General features: G+C 41.5%; 1 protein-coding gene across 1 annotated transcript in view; it reads right to left on the reverse strand.

Annotated features, from left to right (window-relative positions):
• The window catches only part of LOC124795578, a 308,534-nt gene that overhangs the window by 37,589 nt on the left and 253,944 nt on the right, over positions 1–17,001 (reverse strand). Inside the window, exon 11 of the mRNA XM_047259649.1 lies at positions 11,327–11,530. Within this exon, the coding sequence (XP_047115605.1) occupies positions 11,327–11,530 (204 nt within the window). The remainder of the gene's footprint in view (positions 1–11,326; positions 11,531–17,001) is intronic.

The following is a 17,001-nucleotide window of genomic DNA, read 5'->3' on the forward strand; positions in this document are numbered from 1 at the left end:
CTCTATCTCCATACCTCGAGATTTCTCCATCCATCAAAAATAACTTTAGTGCTTAAGACTCTGATCCATAGAGCTCCAACACTTAAAACACGCAGTTTCATTGAAGAAATAAAACATGTTCCAAAAAAAGAGGTACTTGGACTGCCAGAGGTAAGGGGTCTCAGATTGCCAAATGGAAGGGGTACTAAGGTTGTCAAACTGCACAGGTGTTGCATCAAAATCAGGAATAACAGAGAAAGAGGTTGAGAGCAAGGAAGATAAATAAAAAATTTCTTACCTACCTTGTTCCGATCCGATATACAGAAAGATCAGTACACTGCTACGGAAGCATGGGATCCTGTATATTTCACTACCTTCAACTAAAATACAAAATCTTCTTTGCAACATTAAAAACAATCTATGTCTCCAAAAGCTGGGTGTGTATTGCATTCCGCGCATATGTGACATGTCTCAGGTGGGGCGGACTATCAGAACACACAAAGAGAGATGGAAAGAACATCAATGACATACCCGACTAAAACAACTAAGCAAATGAGCTGTCGCCGAGCACAGCTACAAATATAATCACAAAATATAAGATGGGACCGGAATGAAGGTGCAAACACCAAGTTTCTGGGGCAGCATAATTGAAGAGCCTACCAAAATAAAAATGTCAGAGAACCTAATTAACGAAGGTGGAGGTTTGAATGTAAACAAGACTTGGGGTGATACGAATTTAAATTCCACTGAGTAACAGTGATTTCGCAGCCAATAGCAGGTCGGTAGGAGGGGTAGCTGTGCAGAAAAAATTGAGGATAATGGAAAAAAACTGATATCATTTTAATGTTCAGGGAGGCAAGTTAATAAAGAACACCACTTTCTTACCAAACCCCAGAACCCGTGTCGACCTGTGTTATTAGCAAAAGCTGGCGTGTCTCAACACAGTGTCAGAAGGAGTTTCCAATCGCCTTTCTGGATCAACAAGCAGCTTAAAGGCATACGGCCATTTCTGTCCCCATTTCCCAGTTTCGATAAGCAGCTGGACCCGTGAGTGAACTACATAGCCATTTTGGAATAACAACTCAAGGCCCACAGCATTACAGGCGACACTCATCGAAACGCCTTTTCAATTGCATACTCAGATGCCGAAGTGTATAGGCTCTTCCAACAACTCAAACTGCTGGGTTCAGGTGCCAATCTCCTCCAAGAAAATGCTTGTCTGCCCTGTTCTACAAACACCTTAAACATTGAGGTATCCAAAGACAGCACACCAGTCAACTTCCAGACAGACATCAGATCATCTTTCACAATCCTTAACTGCAAAGATATAGGCGTCTAAGTGCACACCATCCTGAATGTTCCATAAAATATTGACCAGCTACAGTAGAGATGACATTGCAGCCTATGGCCAATTATTACTAACTGTCCAGTACAAGGATTCTGTTTTTCTGCAAGGTGGTCCGATCACAAGGCACTATTAATAATTGCACCTCGACCTCATTCTCTGCATTAGACCTAGAATTGACAATTTGATTAACTTGGGTTCTCCTGCCCTGCACACACCTTTAGGACATCTTATGGAAATACTGTACCACCTACAATGGGAAGACAACTTTTGTCTGAGTCCACATTACAATGAAACTGCCAGCAATTCCGAAACTCTGTAAGGCACAGAATGTCTCCTTTAGCTTGAGGGACAAACAACATTTGGAACTACAAAGATTGCAAGAAAAAGGCATCCTCACTGTGATTATTACTAATACCTTTTTTGGCCACACCCATTGTGCTGTTGGCAAAACTGGATAGTTCCCTTCGTGTCTGCGGCGACTTCAATTCCACGATCAACAAACAAATGACCCAATGCTCACAGTGAAGGACATCATGGCTAAGTAGGTTTGGGCACATTTTTTCAAAGATAGCTTCAGGAAGCTTATCTCCAGCTGCCCTTCGATGAACTCAATGCTATCTGGAGCAATTGATGAACGGTGTCCCAACAGTTGCCACTTATGTGTATGGCATTATTGTCATGGGGACAGACCCAACATATCTGTTTCACAATATGAAGCAGCTCTTTCAAGGTTCTTGGGACGACTAACTTATAGTATAATAAGGACAAATGTGTTTTCTCATCTTTTAAGTGGGACTACCTAGACCACATCTTCAGTGCTGCAGGAATTCAAACTATGCCAAAGCACACTGAGGCCATAGAAAATCTGACAGTTGAAGCCAGTTCTCGGAATACTAATTTATTACAGAAAATTAATTCCTCACATAATACCCATTAAAGAGTCACTGCAGCACCTGTTATGCAAGAATGTAAAGTATCACTGATCAACTGCCTTCCAACAGGCCTTTCATTACCTAAAATGGGCAATCCTGAAGCCCAACTGTTTTTCCATGTACGATCCTAAGAAGTGCCTGCAGGTGTTTAAGATTATGCACAGGGAGGTGACATCCCTCATAAGGTCAGTAGTGTGGTGTAGCACCTTCAAAGGTGGGCCATGTTCCTCGTCATGTACAACTGTGACATTCAATATCACACCACACTCAACATGTGAACAATGACATTCTCTCTCATCTTTAGACAGGACAAGACACATCCTTCAATACAGCATCAGAAATTCGATTTCACACGGATGTAGATTCAGCGAAGGCAGTGGCACAATCCCCTATTAGTGCAACAACTACTGATGAGTGGGACATGTGCACCTCCCTCCAATATTTCAACAAAGGCTTAATCAGTCTTATACAGGGTGTCTACGTGGACAAGAAAAAAAAATTCCCGGATTTTTCCCGGATTTCCCGGTTAAAAACACAATTTCTCCCGGATGAAATTACGTATAGAGCGGGTGAAAATACATCCGTGTTAAGTAACAGTATGCTTTCCCTCGGAGCTGTAAAATCTATCAGTCCTTTGAATCGTAAAGGTCTTATACCAGCGGAGGAAGTCCCAGCATCTTAGGAAACGAAATCCAGGAAAAACAATGTGTTTGGAAATTTGTTTGCTGCGAGACAATATGCACAGAGTTTATTTTCGTATTGCGAAAGTATATACACAAATTCCACAAATTCCAGCACGGTAGCTTCCGAAACTCTAAAATAGAGATTGCGTTGAGCGATGCACTTTTGTCAGCCGGTCATAGCTCGTGTCACGTGATCTCGCTAGCGAATGACGGCAGTTATTCAGAGCACGAGGCCTACGAGAAAGACAGGCCGCGGCGCTAAGTTACGAAGGTAGGCCGAGCTCGCTCAACTCAACAAAGTGCGTTTCTACAGTGGTTAACTCGTAAGTAGATGTGTATGTACGAACAAGAATTGCATCGTCTACTGGCATCCAATGTTATTAGTCCTACAATGATAGGAAGTCCGTAGGCCTACTAACAGGCACTAATTTGGCAATTAAAATCGTGCCAAAATGATTATCAGTTGCGTAGAAAAGTCGAGGTGTCCTGGCATGAAAAGACTTGTGACATTACTCAGTAACACATTATGCACATTTTTTGAAGGTCGATTACACTTTTTGCCATCGATCGCATAATTTTTTATCTATGTAAGAACAACATTAAATATGAAAACTAACTCGGTCTTTTTTTAGCGTGTGCTACACGTTAAGTCATATCAAATACAAATGTGCCGATAAAATTTTAAATAGTGGGATAAATGACTTATCTTCTGGGCCCGACATTTTTCAAATGGCTGATCCTCAAAGTGTTACGTTTTGAATGAGAGTTATAACACCCTGTGATTTAAGAAATTCACTGCACATTCCCACACGTAACATAAATCATCTTGCGTGGAAATTTCCTTTGAAAGTAACGCATCTCAAGCCACTATTCGTAATATTTACTGGTGATCTGTTAGAAATGCAAACAATTGTGATGTCACGCACATTGAATGCACATTAGTTGTTACAGATGTACAGCATAATCTTTGACCTAAAGCCTTTGACACTTTACGGTGTCGGCAAACTGGTCGGTGCATTGTGTAAATTACGCATTTTCTATGCAACTAAACTTTTATTTTGGTGTTATTCCCTGATTTATGTTTCATTGCTGCAGTATTATTCAGCAGTAGTGGACTAAAGTTCTTTGTCAGAGTATCAGATCTTACACGTCAAACCTACAAAACTTTAACTGAAATCTAAAACAATGAAAAATCCCGGAATTCTAAGAAATTCCCGGGTTTTTCCCGGATTTGTCCTGGATGAAAAAATTCCTGGGTTTTTCCCAGATCTCCCGGGCCGTATGTACCCTGTTATATCAAACAATTAAATATTATCTGTGGAGATAGGAAATCACGGGAACAACTGAAATAGGGCATCACTTCACTGCAATTTGCATTGATTGTAACACTTGATGACAGACCAAGAAAATGTCTGCATGTTACACTTGACAGATAATAATATTATAACAATAATTAACACCTGATTCAGTTTTCTGCACTTTAGTTAAAGTTCAAAAGGAGAACACAATTTAAGTTCTCCCATAAATATAAATATGCGTCTAGGTGTGTTAAAGAACTGGTTATAAAACAGTCACTTAGAATATCATGGTGGCACACTCCATTTAAAGGGAAAATAATTAGCAAGTTCACACATTGACTGGAACATTAAGGTGAATAACAGGAAAGTGAACCGTCTACAACACCTTACCGTGACAGTTAACCTCAAATAAGTACTTTTCTTTACAATATGACATTAAGTACAGCTCAATTAAAAAACTGGTGGAAAAACAGTAAATTGGGAATTGCCTACTCACTGCGCACTCCATCTAAACACCCTAAAAATGGCAAAATGGCAACTTAATGGCTACGTAGAGTAACAAAATTAAGAATAGTGTGCTTATAGATTGAATAGAATAAAAGGAATAAATAACACATACACGGCTTCTGACGGCCAACAAACTGTATTGGGGTATTGAGCAGTGATTAATTTAAGCTAGTCACAACATACGCCAACCAGGTTAGCGGCATATTTAAAGACAAGCGTCGAGCAAGAACCCTGGTCAGAAGGTAATGGAACCAGTAATAATTTACAACTAACTACAGCACTGAAATCAATTGATGACAGGTTGACCATTACCAATGTGCCATAGAATGGACAGTCAATAGACTGAACACTCGGCTGAAGCCAAAGTACAATGCTGAGGGGCGAAACGCCCAGCCCAAAGCATGTTTGGCACAAACACCTAGTTTGAGAACAAAACAACCATGAAACAACGGGATCATATTGCAGCTGGCAGTACAAATGCCAAAGCCTGAATACAGCCTTAACCCAAGGCAGGACTAAAGCACGCTAGTTTCTCTATCAATTAAAGTTTCAAAGACAATCAAAACTAGCAGGATTCCCTTATACGGCAGACATGTCAACACTTCCGTTAATACCCCAGAATCAACTAGCACAACATAATTCGTTGACACATTTCAGATAATATTTTAAAACATACTTAAATACCTTTGTTTACCACAAGCCTTTATTAGTTAATAGGTTACGCTCTGTTTTTGATGCCACACAAATGAGGTAGCAAGTTAAGGTCTGCAATTCTACTTTGTCATTTAACACACGTCATGATGCGGAGAGAAAGAATCCATAATTCAAAGTCACTACTTGGATTCAGTAATTGATGATGTGCTTAAAATCAACAGACAAAGGTGAGTGTCAAGTTTACACTCGCAAGCAGCAAATGCAGAACACGGGCATAAGGTGAGCATTAAATAAACTGCTCCTTGTTCAATCATTTACACACTGACGAAACAAATAATCTTTGCCGAATTATTGCAGATGCCGGAATCCCCAGTTGCTTGCAAATGACGCAAAGAATGGTCAAAACGTCTTACTTTAAGTCATATGACGTCCGTAGGTTAGGAGTTTCAATGGACAACCAGGCCTCATCCCCTTGGATCCACCTGAGACCAAGACCATAACAATTGCTGATATCACGGTTTTAACAGTGCATCACACCTGACACGAGTCACACTAAACCATCAACAAACGGCGTGGCCTCCTGTACACTCCCAGATGTCCGCAATCAGAGTTCCTCCTCCCCACCGATGCTCTCCCGCAAACACGGTAGGCAGCCGGCCGCAGCAACGCCACAGCGCCCTCTGGCTATGGTAAGATAACAGCAGTGCGCAAAGCAGGAATTTCAAAAGGAACGAGCTATAGACAAGGAGGAAATGCAAAGAACCAACCATGACATTTCGTCATGGTTCAATAAGCTGGTTCCTGACAATCAAGTCCAACAGGAGGTCTCAAACATCATCATCAAAGGTTGGCCAGTCGATAAGAAGTTCATCTGCAATCCAGAGATAGCTGCCTAACAGCAACAAAGCCATGAGCTCACAGTCTTGAAGAGAATCCTCCTCCTCCTCTTCCATGGTGAGGACAGCAATACATGATGTCCTTCATCAATGACATTGGGGCACTGTACCCACAAAGGACAACACAGGAACATGTACACTGGAAGGGTACTGAGAGGAACTTCTAATGCTCCTTGCTCCTTGCCAGTGCTGCCAACATTATAGTTATAGTTTGTGAAGGCTTCAGTGAGACTCTCAGTACATCTGGAGAGGGACCACTCATCACTGCAAATGCAATGACCGTGGGTGGCTAGGCTGTATGGAGGGCACTTCTTGGTATGGAATGGGTGACATCTGTCAAAGTGGAGGTATTGCTGGTAATTAGCAGGTTTGATATGGACAGAGGTACTGATGTAGCCATTTCTGGGGTGGAGGTCAACATCTAGGAAGGTGGCTTGTTGGGTTGAGTAGGACCAGGTGAAGCAAATGGGGGAGAAGTAGTTGAGGTTCTGGAAGAATGGGATAGGGTGTCGTCACCTTCAATCCAGATAGCAAAGATGTCATCAATGAATCTGAACCGGGTGAGGAGTTTAGGATTCTGGGTGTTTAGGAAGGATTCCTCTAGATGTCCCACGAATAGGTTGGCATAGGATGGTGCCATGCAAGTGCCCATAGCTATATCCCGGATTTGATTGTAGGTAATGCCGTCAAAGGAGAAGTAATTGTGGGTGAGGATACAGTTGGTCATGGTGGCTAGGAAGGAGGTCGTCGGTTTGGAATCCATCGGGTGTTGGGAAAGGTAGTTTTCAATAGTGGTAAGGCCATGGGCATTACGGATGTTTGTGTGAAGGGAGGTGGTATCAATAGTGACAAGCAGGGCACTGTGTGGTAAAGGGACAGGAACTGTGGAGAGTCGGTGGAGGAAATGGTTGGTATCTTTTATATAGGAGGGTCGGTTCCAGGTAATCGGTGGGGGTAGAGTAACCGGCCATAATGAAGCATCCTGGATGGTTGGGTTCATGGACTTTAGGAAGCATATAGAAAGTACGAGTGCAGGGAGTGATAGGGGTGAGTAGAGAGATGGACTCCAGGGAGAGGTTCTGGGATGAGGCTAAGGATTTGAGGAGCGACTGGAGATCCTGCTGGATTTCTGGAGTGGTGTCACTGTGGCACAGTTTTTAGGTGGATGTATCTGACAGCTGGTGGAGTCCTTCTGCCAGATAATCCTTGCCATTCAAAGCAACAGTTTTGGAGCTTTTATCTGCAGGTAGGATTATAAAGTTGGGATAAGTTTTTAGATGGTGGACTGCGGTTATTTCTGCAGATGTTAGGTTAGTCTGCATGTTGAGGGATTCTGGGAATGATGGTGAGGCAAGGTTCAAGGTTAAGAAATTCTGGGAAGTTAACAGGGGGTGATTTGGGGGCAGTGGGGGTGGATCACGGTTGGCCAGTGCAGATGTTAGGTTAGTCTGCATGTTGAGGGATTCTGGGAATGATAGTGAGGCAAGGTTCAACATTAAGAAATTCTGGGAAGTTAACAGGGGGTGATTTGGGGGCAGTGGGGGTGGATCACGGTTGGCCAGAGGAGTGAACTGAGTTAGGCAGGGTTCAACATTGGTCTTTGGTTGAGCCTGATTGGTAGGGTTGGTGGTGAAAAAGTGTTTCCACTGTAGCGACCGGGAGAAGGATAGAAGGTCTTTAAGAAGTCCTGCATGATTGAATTTGGGAATGGGGCAAAAGGTGAGACCTTTGGAAAGGAATGATATTTCTATGAGGGTAAGGCTTCTGGAGGAGAGGTTTATGACTGTGTTTCAGCTCTGTTTAGGTTCTGCATTGTGTGTGGTGGTGGGTGGGAGTTTTGGAGGGAGGGGTAAATGTAGTAGGTCTGCGAGACAGGGTTTGTCAGCTATGTGGGGACGGATAGGAGGTTGTTGTTCATTTCAATGACTGCTTCACAGCCTGTGCTATTCTTCCCACCACAATCAGCTTTTCCGAATTGGTAGGTGGGAACTTTCCCTGCAATATATCCTGCGTTCCTGTAACCCTCTTGGCCTCAAACTTCGTTAGTCATTGTCCACTCTTGTCCAGCCCCTTCTCTGTTCCAATTCCCAGCATTACACAGCCCTCATTCCCTCATTGCACCAGTCATTTTACTTCTATCCTTTTCCACTATCCGCCCCACCCCACCTCTCCACTGCCCTCCATCTAACCTCCCGACTGCACATAGCTGCCCTACCCTCTTTCCACCTTGTCCCTGCGTGCTTCCCAACAGCACGTCACTGTCCGCCACCCCTATCCTACTATCCCTCCCCCTCTCCACTCCAGCCTCCTCCTCAGCCCTACCCAGTCGCCACTCCCATCATGCAATGTTGCTGCTGCTCGCAGTGTGGCCTCAGCTGCCTGAGACTGCAACCGTGTGTGTGAGCTGCATTGGCGTGAGTGTGTATGAATGTGTTTGTTGTCATCTAATTTTGATGAAGGCCTTACTGGCTGAATGCTATATTTGTGACAGTCTTTTTGTTGTGCCCATCTGTGACTCAGCATCTCCGCTACATGGTGAGTAGCAACTTTCCTTTTCACAATATTATTAAATAATATATTCCCAACCAGAAGTTACAGTCAGGGAACGCTCACAACTTAACGTCGATGCCTCTGTCAGGCCCGTAAGTGTGAATTGCATCACTTAGATGTAGATGTAGCTGAAAATACCTATAGTCATTTATCTTCCGTACGTTGATCCACATATGCATTAAACAGTTTCTAGACTTACCAGTTAGTATTAACAGTTTGTTGAAAGAATCACATTACAACACTAGATATTGTACAGCAAACAACAATCTTGATATTATGCAATGGCTATTCAAAGTACTGAATGCGATTTTCTGATGCACAATGGTGCACGTTCTGTGAGTTCACGTACTCTGACAGACTGAACTAGGTCTCATTTGAAGAAATGAAAAACTGAGGAGCCACATGTCCTAGTTGCACTTTACTCCGAAATCATCAGCAGAACTCATCATCAGAAAGTTTATCAGACACTATAATTCACGCACAATAGTAAATTGTGAGGATACCGATGTATGACCTTTTTGATAATTATTGAGATGACAAACTCTTACTTCCCACTTGCATAGATAAACAATGGTCAGATTTAGTCAGGCTTTGTATCAGGCTTTCCTTCACTCAGCAATAGTTTCAGGTTTGAACTCTTTCTGAACAGTGACAGTTTGTATTTGCTACAGAACTGAGTTGATTTTGTGCCCACAGTTTCACATGTGCTGTTTTATCCCACCATTTTATGATGCATTCAACTGGTCACTAAACAAGTCTGTTCCTCTCACACAGTCAAAATAATAAAATGTAATTGATTTTCCCATTTGTGTTGCTTCTGTAACCTGAGTAAACAGCAGGTACACTTGCAGAATGGATAGCAGTAGTTTTTCCCTGTTTACAAAAGTGAAAAATAATTGAGCCATTCTCTAAAAATATGAATGGATTGAAGATGGTGGAAAAGGAGAATCAATAAATAGATTCTGCTTGGTGCAACTGGCTACCTGATATGTCCAAACTGAGGAATAAATCAAAACAAACATCTGAAGTAGGGACAGGCAACCAGTTTGGCAAACAGTAACATACATTACTGAGACAATGAAGACAGTATTACCGTAGGAGTAAGGTAGCGAGCTACAAGTAGTAGTCTTTTTTTGTGAATTGTGATTTATTAGTCTCATAACATACACTTACAAATCATGTGATTATGGTACAGGCAGTATGTCTTCGGCAGTAGTGGCGAGTGCTGACTTTGCGCATGGCACGCCTTTGTAGTGTCTATTAATAGTGAACGGTAAAGGTGCCGGTTATATGAGGCACGTGATGACACAGCGAAGTACTTCAAACAGAGCACACCAGGGATACTTATGCGCAAACATGCAACAGCAACCATTTGGTGCATCAAAATAACAGATTCCAGCATTTTCTTTAATGGGAAGTTCCCGCATTGTGATCTATAAAGGTGGTACTTATTAACAGTGTGCTTCCAGGTGTTATGCTGAGTTGTTGTTTGCATTTTATGCATAAACTGGCAACAGCAGCTTGGCGTAACACCTGGAAGCACACTATTAAGTTTTCCTGTTCATTAACAAATGTCAATTTCATGTCAGCCTTACAAATATTTTCTGCGTTAGTTCTATTTTGTCTACCCTGTGCATGTTAAGGAAACAGATTAAATCAATATGAACTTTAGTGAATTATGAAGTGATAGGTCATCTAAGGAAAGTCAATCTGTCAATCTGTTATGGTATAGACATACAAAGAAAATTCACTGAGGGGTTGGGAATGTCGTCACTCCTATTCCAATATTTCTAAGCCTGAAATCTTTCCAATGCAACCACCCACTATCATTTATTACAGTACCACAAGTAGCAAACCATACAATGTTACACATAGGTCCAGTTGCAGATCTACTCATGTGATTTGCTACTGCAATTGTGTTCTCTCCATGTCATCTACATCTGGATGACCACCATCAAACTGGCTGATGCATTACTGGGCGGAGATGACTTATTCATCTTCTGAACTATCAGTACCCAGTTTCTGACGATGCTACACCATATGCCTATTTAGATTCTCATCTCCAGTACTAGTTTATCTCAATTCCAGAGATGGAAAACTGTTCCTTGTGATATTCCCTCATCTCTCTCATTTACATTGATGTTTGTTACAATTTTTATTCCTTGGCTTTTTTTATCTCCCTGTTGTTATCTTTCGCCTTATGCTCTCTCTGATGCCATTTCATTCATCTATGACTCCTTCCAAAATAAGATGGGTCCCTCTTAGCCTGTCTTGTGATTCATCTTCCTCAGATTCCTCTCCTAATTTTGCAAACTCTTTCTTCTTCTCTCTCCTGAAGGAGAACTGCTACTTATTTCTATCTGTTTCCATCAGCAGAGAATTGAGGAACTTGAATGAAAGAAGTAATTTCACTACTTGTACGAAACAGGTATTATTTAAATACTTAAAAATAAAATGTAAATCACTGTTAACTACTTACCACTTTGTATTTATGAGGAAATGTGTAACGCTCAATTGTCTCCTGATCAGCACCACGATTGGCATGGGCAAGACGACGCTGCTCCACTACACGGACATAATCCTCGAGTCTCGCTGTCATATGTCGAGCCAGGAAAGGAAAAGGAACTAACTCAGGTGCTAGAACTGGCGGAAACACCAGCTCAGGGCTGGTACTACCAGCAGTCTGTAAATAAAATAGAAATGATTTTGCTATGAGCTACTGAGATGACATTAAAAAGAAAAGGCTACATTTAAATCTAAAAGATCACCGATATTCTGTTCTCATTCTAAGTAATATAAACTTCTATCTGTGTCCATTCTTCACTGAAAGTAAAGTTCACCAGTTATTCCAAACATTAAATGTTGAGCCCACTATGTGTTGCAGAAGCAGACTTCCTACAAATGTCATACATTCTTCACCTGTAAAAACTGGAAAGCCGTAGTGTACTCTTATCATTTGGCCGATATTTTGAGAAGACTTCATCAGTGAAATTTGTCAAGAAAGCCTGCATCCCACTTTAAAATTTCTTTTTATGGTATGTGGAAATTCCATGCTGACCTCATCCATTAGCTATAAAGGAGGATCGGAAAGTAACGCACAATAATTTTTTTAACCCCTGTTATGCACCAGGAATGCTGAAATTTCATAGTAATATAATTCGAAGCTTGTGCTACGGAGAGTATTTTGTATTCATGTGCAGCTCTAGCGAGAGAAGCCTGAACTACAAAGCAAACATGGCATCCACATTATTGTCATCAACTTGGGAAAAGCACAGAAACGTAGTCTGATACTTGTTGGCCAAAGGGCATAAACCAAGTGAAATTCACAGCCACATGCGTGGCAGATGACAGTTATAAGAGTCGAGGGGTAAGAAAGGGAAGCAGTGGTTGGGAAGGGAGTGAGACAGGGTTGTAGCCTATCCCTGATGTTATTCAATCTGTAGATTGAGCAAGCAGTAAAGGAAACAAAAGAAAAGTTCGGAGTAGGTATTAAACTCCATGGAGAAGAAATAAAAACTTTGAGGTTCGCCGATGACATTGTAATTCTGTCAGAGACAGCAAAGGACCTGGAAGAGCAGTTGAACGGAATGGACAGTGTCTTGAAAGGAGGGTATAAGATGAACATCAACAAAAGCAAAACAAGGGTAATGGAATGTAGTGGAATTAAGTCGGGTGATGCTGAGGGAATTAGATTAGGAAATGACACACTTAAAGTAGTAAAGGAGTTTTGCTATTTGGGGAGCAAAATAACTGATGATGGACGAAGTAGAGAGGATATAAAATGTAGACTGGCAATGGAAAGGAAAACGTTTCTTAAGAAGAGAAATTTGTTAACATCGAGTATTGATTTAAGTGTCAGGAAGTTGTTTCACAAAGTATTTGTATGGAGTGTAGCCATGTATGGAAGTGAAACATGGACGATAAATAGCTTAAACAAGAAGAGAATAGAAGCTTTCGAAATGTGGTGCTACAGAAGAATGCTGAAGATTAGATGGGGTGATCACATAACTAATGAGGAGGTATTGAATAGAATTGGGGAGAAGAGGAGCTTGTGGCACAACTCGACTAGAAGAAGGGATCGGTTGGTAGGACATGTTCTGAGACATCGAGGGATCACCAATTTAGTATGGAGGGCAGCGTGGAGGGTAAAAATCGTAGAGGGAGACCAAGAGATGAATACACTAAGCAGATTCAGAAGGATGTAGGTTGCAGTAGGTACTGAGATATGAAGAAGCTTGCACAGGATAGAGTAGCATGGAGAGATGCATCAAACCAGTCTCAGGACTGAAGACCACAACAACAACAACAACATGCGTGGTGTTTACGGGTACAGCTGTACGGGCGTAGCAATGTCACCATGTGGAGTGCATTTTCCCAAGAGGATTGTGTGAATCTTAGTGATTTGCCACACTCCAGGTGGCTGGTAACAGCTGCAACCCCAAAGAATGTTGGAGTGATTCAAGCAGCAATATTGAAGAACCTGCGTATGCAACTGCGAACCTCATCACAGCAGTTCAGCATTTCCTATGGTGTGGTGTATGATACTGTTCACAACAGGCTGAAATGCCATAAAGTCATGCTCGCTGGGTGCCTGAGAACCTGACAGACAATGAGAAGGGCCAGCGAATGATAGCAAGCTCGGATCCCTTAACATATTATACCAGGGAAGGACACGAATTTCTGAAAAGAATCATCACTGATGATGAGTCGTGGGTGTACCACTACATGTCATAAACCAAGCTGGAATCTATGAAGTGTAAACATGCTGGTTCCCCAGAAGAAAACTGAAAGTGATTCAGTGTGTTAGGAAAGTGTTTGTGACAGTGTTCTAGGACATGCGCGGTATGTTATTGGTGGACTTTCCTCTATATGGGACCGCTGTGCATGCCACAGCCTACATTAAAACTGTGGTTAAGTTGTGTCATGCCTTTTGTGACAAATGCCACACTACGAATGATGACGGTGTCAAGCTTCTTCATGACAATGCTCAACACCGCTCCCCCACCCCCCCCTCTCCCAAATGTGCTCCTCCCATTCGTCAGACCTGTCGGACTTTCATCTGTTCGGTCTCATGAAGAAATTCCTGGTCGGTCATTGCTCTATGACGTGCAAACTGAAATCAGCAGTCCACAGATGGTTATACAGTAAAACTTTGTTAACACGAATCTGAAGGGACCAAAAAATCAGGAGTTCATGTTAAAAAAGTTCGTGTTAAGTGAAAAACAAAGATTTTAATAAGTATACATGTACAGCACTAATGTGTATTACACTAATGTGTAATACACTACACTATCAATCACATTATTGCAGACTTATAACACTATAAAGTGATTGTAAAATCCAAGTACTCACAAATTATGTATGTTACTTTCTTGGAAAAAAATTCGGTCATGGTTCGTTGACATTCATGGGAACGATAATATTTTGTAATTTCACAACCAATTGCAATGATAGCGTCCGTAAACCCAGCAGTGACGTTGGACGTTGAAGCGAAACGTTCTAAACAGTCCAAGGCTGTAAACATCACCTGACGGGTAGGTGGAATGGTATCTGTATTCTCTTCCTCTTCACTTTCTTCTGATGGCTCTTCTTGTACCTCGTTCACAGCTTTTGGCACATCCGATTCCACAGAAGCACATACGGCAGCATCGTCGTCTACACTAAAGAATTCTTCGAAACTAATCCCGGGTTCACAACGTCCTGCAGAACTGGCCATTCATCAGATGAAGTGGCATCTTCTAACTTGTGGACATCTTCAGTGTTGCTATGTCTCCAAGCTCTGTTAAAGCACTTCCCTATACGATGTGGCAATACTGAGTACCAAGCTGCTGCAATGGCTTTTATTGCGTCAAGCAGATTCCAATTTAGGGTTACACTATTGTTTTCAGCAGCACGAATTGCAGCTCTTACAAGTCGCTTATGATAAGCTCTCTTTATGAGAGAGGTTATCACTTGGTCCAAAGGCTGAAGGCGGCTTGTGGCATTGGGTGAAAAAACTGAACCTTTATGTTGGATAGGTTCAGATCACCAATGTTATGGGCAGTACATCTGTCCAATGTAAGAAGAACATGTCTATTTTCAGCAACCATTCGACTGTTGAAATGAAGAAGCCACTTATGAAATGATGTGCCATCGATCCAAGCTTTCTTGTGGTGAGAGTAGATGCAAGGTAAAGTGTACATCTTAATGTTTTAAAACAACGTGGTTTCTCAGATTTACGGATAACCCAGGGACGAAACTTCTCACTGCTGTCAGCATTACAGTACAGTACAACAGTCACAGGTTGTTTGCTTCGTGCTCCACCATGACACTTATCACCTTTTATCCCCAGGGTGCGATTTGGAAAAAGATTGAAGAAAAATCCAGTTTCATGCATGTTAAACACATCACATGAGGCATACTATTCCCTCACTTGGTTGAATTCATGCAACCAGCTGTTCACACTTTCTTTATCAACTTTATTTGCTTCACCACAAATTTGTACAGATGAAATTGAATGTCTCTTTTAGAACCGATACAACCAACCAGCAGACCAACGGAAGTCTTCGATGCCCATATCTTTAGCAACATCATTTGCTTTTGACTTATGACTGAATCACAGGGCCAGTTAAAGGTATGTTAGATGCACGCATATGATTGAACCATTCTAGCAGTACTGTATCGATGTCTTCATACTTGGCGGTACAAAGTCGTTTAGGTTTGTTTCCAGAACCTGATGCTGCAGCAGTAATAATTTTTTCTCGATTCTTAATAATCATAGATAAAGTAAATTTAGGTATTCCAAACTGCTCTGCAATTGGTTTTCTTGGTACCATGGTCCACTTCATCTAGAATCTTACGCTTAAACTGTACATTTAGAGTTGTCTGTTTCCTCTTTGCCATTTTTGCGTGCTATGGTACCGGTTGTAACTGTAGTTTTTATTCAGTATTCCAACTCGATACGGCTATGACTAACAGAACACCTGTCAAATCTGGCACTAAGCACATTGCTGTACACATTACTGAATGTCTTACAATGTACAGCATACGCTGTGTGTTGAGGTGATAATCGCGGCTAGTGACCTACAATACGTTAAAAACTAGTCAACAATAAGTTTAATTAGCTTTGTAGCTACATTTCCTACATTCATTTTGGAAAAAAAATTATGCTTTAGTATACTCTAAGGTCGGAAGTTTGTGTTACAGTGAAATTTGATTACGCTAGAAACTGAAACAGAGTTCGTAATTCGCCTTAACCGAAATTCGTGTTGACCGATAAAACATACCATAAGAACTAATGTCTTCCTGGCGGGACCAATATTTTTTTCGCGTTAACCGTGAGTTCTTCTTATGCAAGTTCATACTAACGAGGTTATACTGTACTCCTATCAATCAGACTTCTATGAACAGGGCATACTGAAACTGGTACCATGATGGGAGAAACGTGTTGAGAAGATTGGTGACTACACAGAAAAGTAGGTAATAGATGTAAGTTCATTTGTGATTTTTTATGATTTAACCTTTCCCCCAAAATCTTTGCATAAATGTCAGTCTTACAGAAAATGTGCAACATGTTTTGAAGGAGGGCCACAGGCAAGTTCTATGGGTTTTAAGTCTGCCACGTCTGCTGCTCCAGTCACACGATATGCCCATTCTGCAGCATCTCGGCAATGCTGCACGTTCAGTGAAAAAGAATCCTTTCCTGTTTCCTTCATAGCATCAACAATATACAGGTTGAACGGTAGAAGACAGAGACTGTATCCCTGTCTTTCCCACTGTTTTAACATGAGCACTTTTCACTTGTTTTTCATTATTATTGTTTCCTCTAGATTCTTGTACATATTCTATAGTACTCATTTTTCTCTACAACATACAGCTATTTTTCTAAGGATTGCAAATATTTTGCATCAAGTGTCAAACGAATTTCATGGGTTGACAAACCGAATGAGTCTTCCGTGATTTTTCTTAAGTCTTGCTTCCATTAACAAGTATAACATCAGAACTGCCTCTCTGTTGCTTTACCTTTTGTAAAGCAAAACTGAATAGCTTAATAATGGAAACTCCAGGTTGGAATAGCAATAATGTGGAGAAAGACAGATTGCCACTTACTGTACAGATGACATGTTAAGTTGCAGACTGCCATAAGTAAAGTTTCTTTTAATTGTGCCTGCCTGC

The sequence above is a fragment of the Schistocerca piceifrons genome, chromosome 4 (assembly GCF_021461385.2).
Source record: "Schistocerca piceifrons isolate TAMUIC-IGC-003096 chromosome 4, iqSchPice1.1, whole genome shotgun sequence".
In the NCBI taxonomy this organism is placed as follows: domain Eukaryota; kingdom Metazoa; phylum Arthropoda; class Insecta; order Orthoptera; family Acrididae; genus Schistocerca; species Schistocerca piceifrons.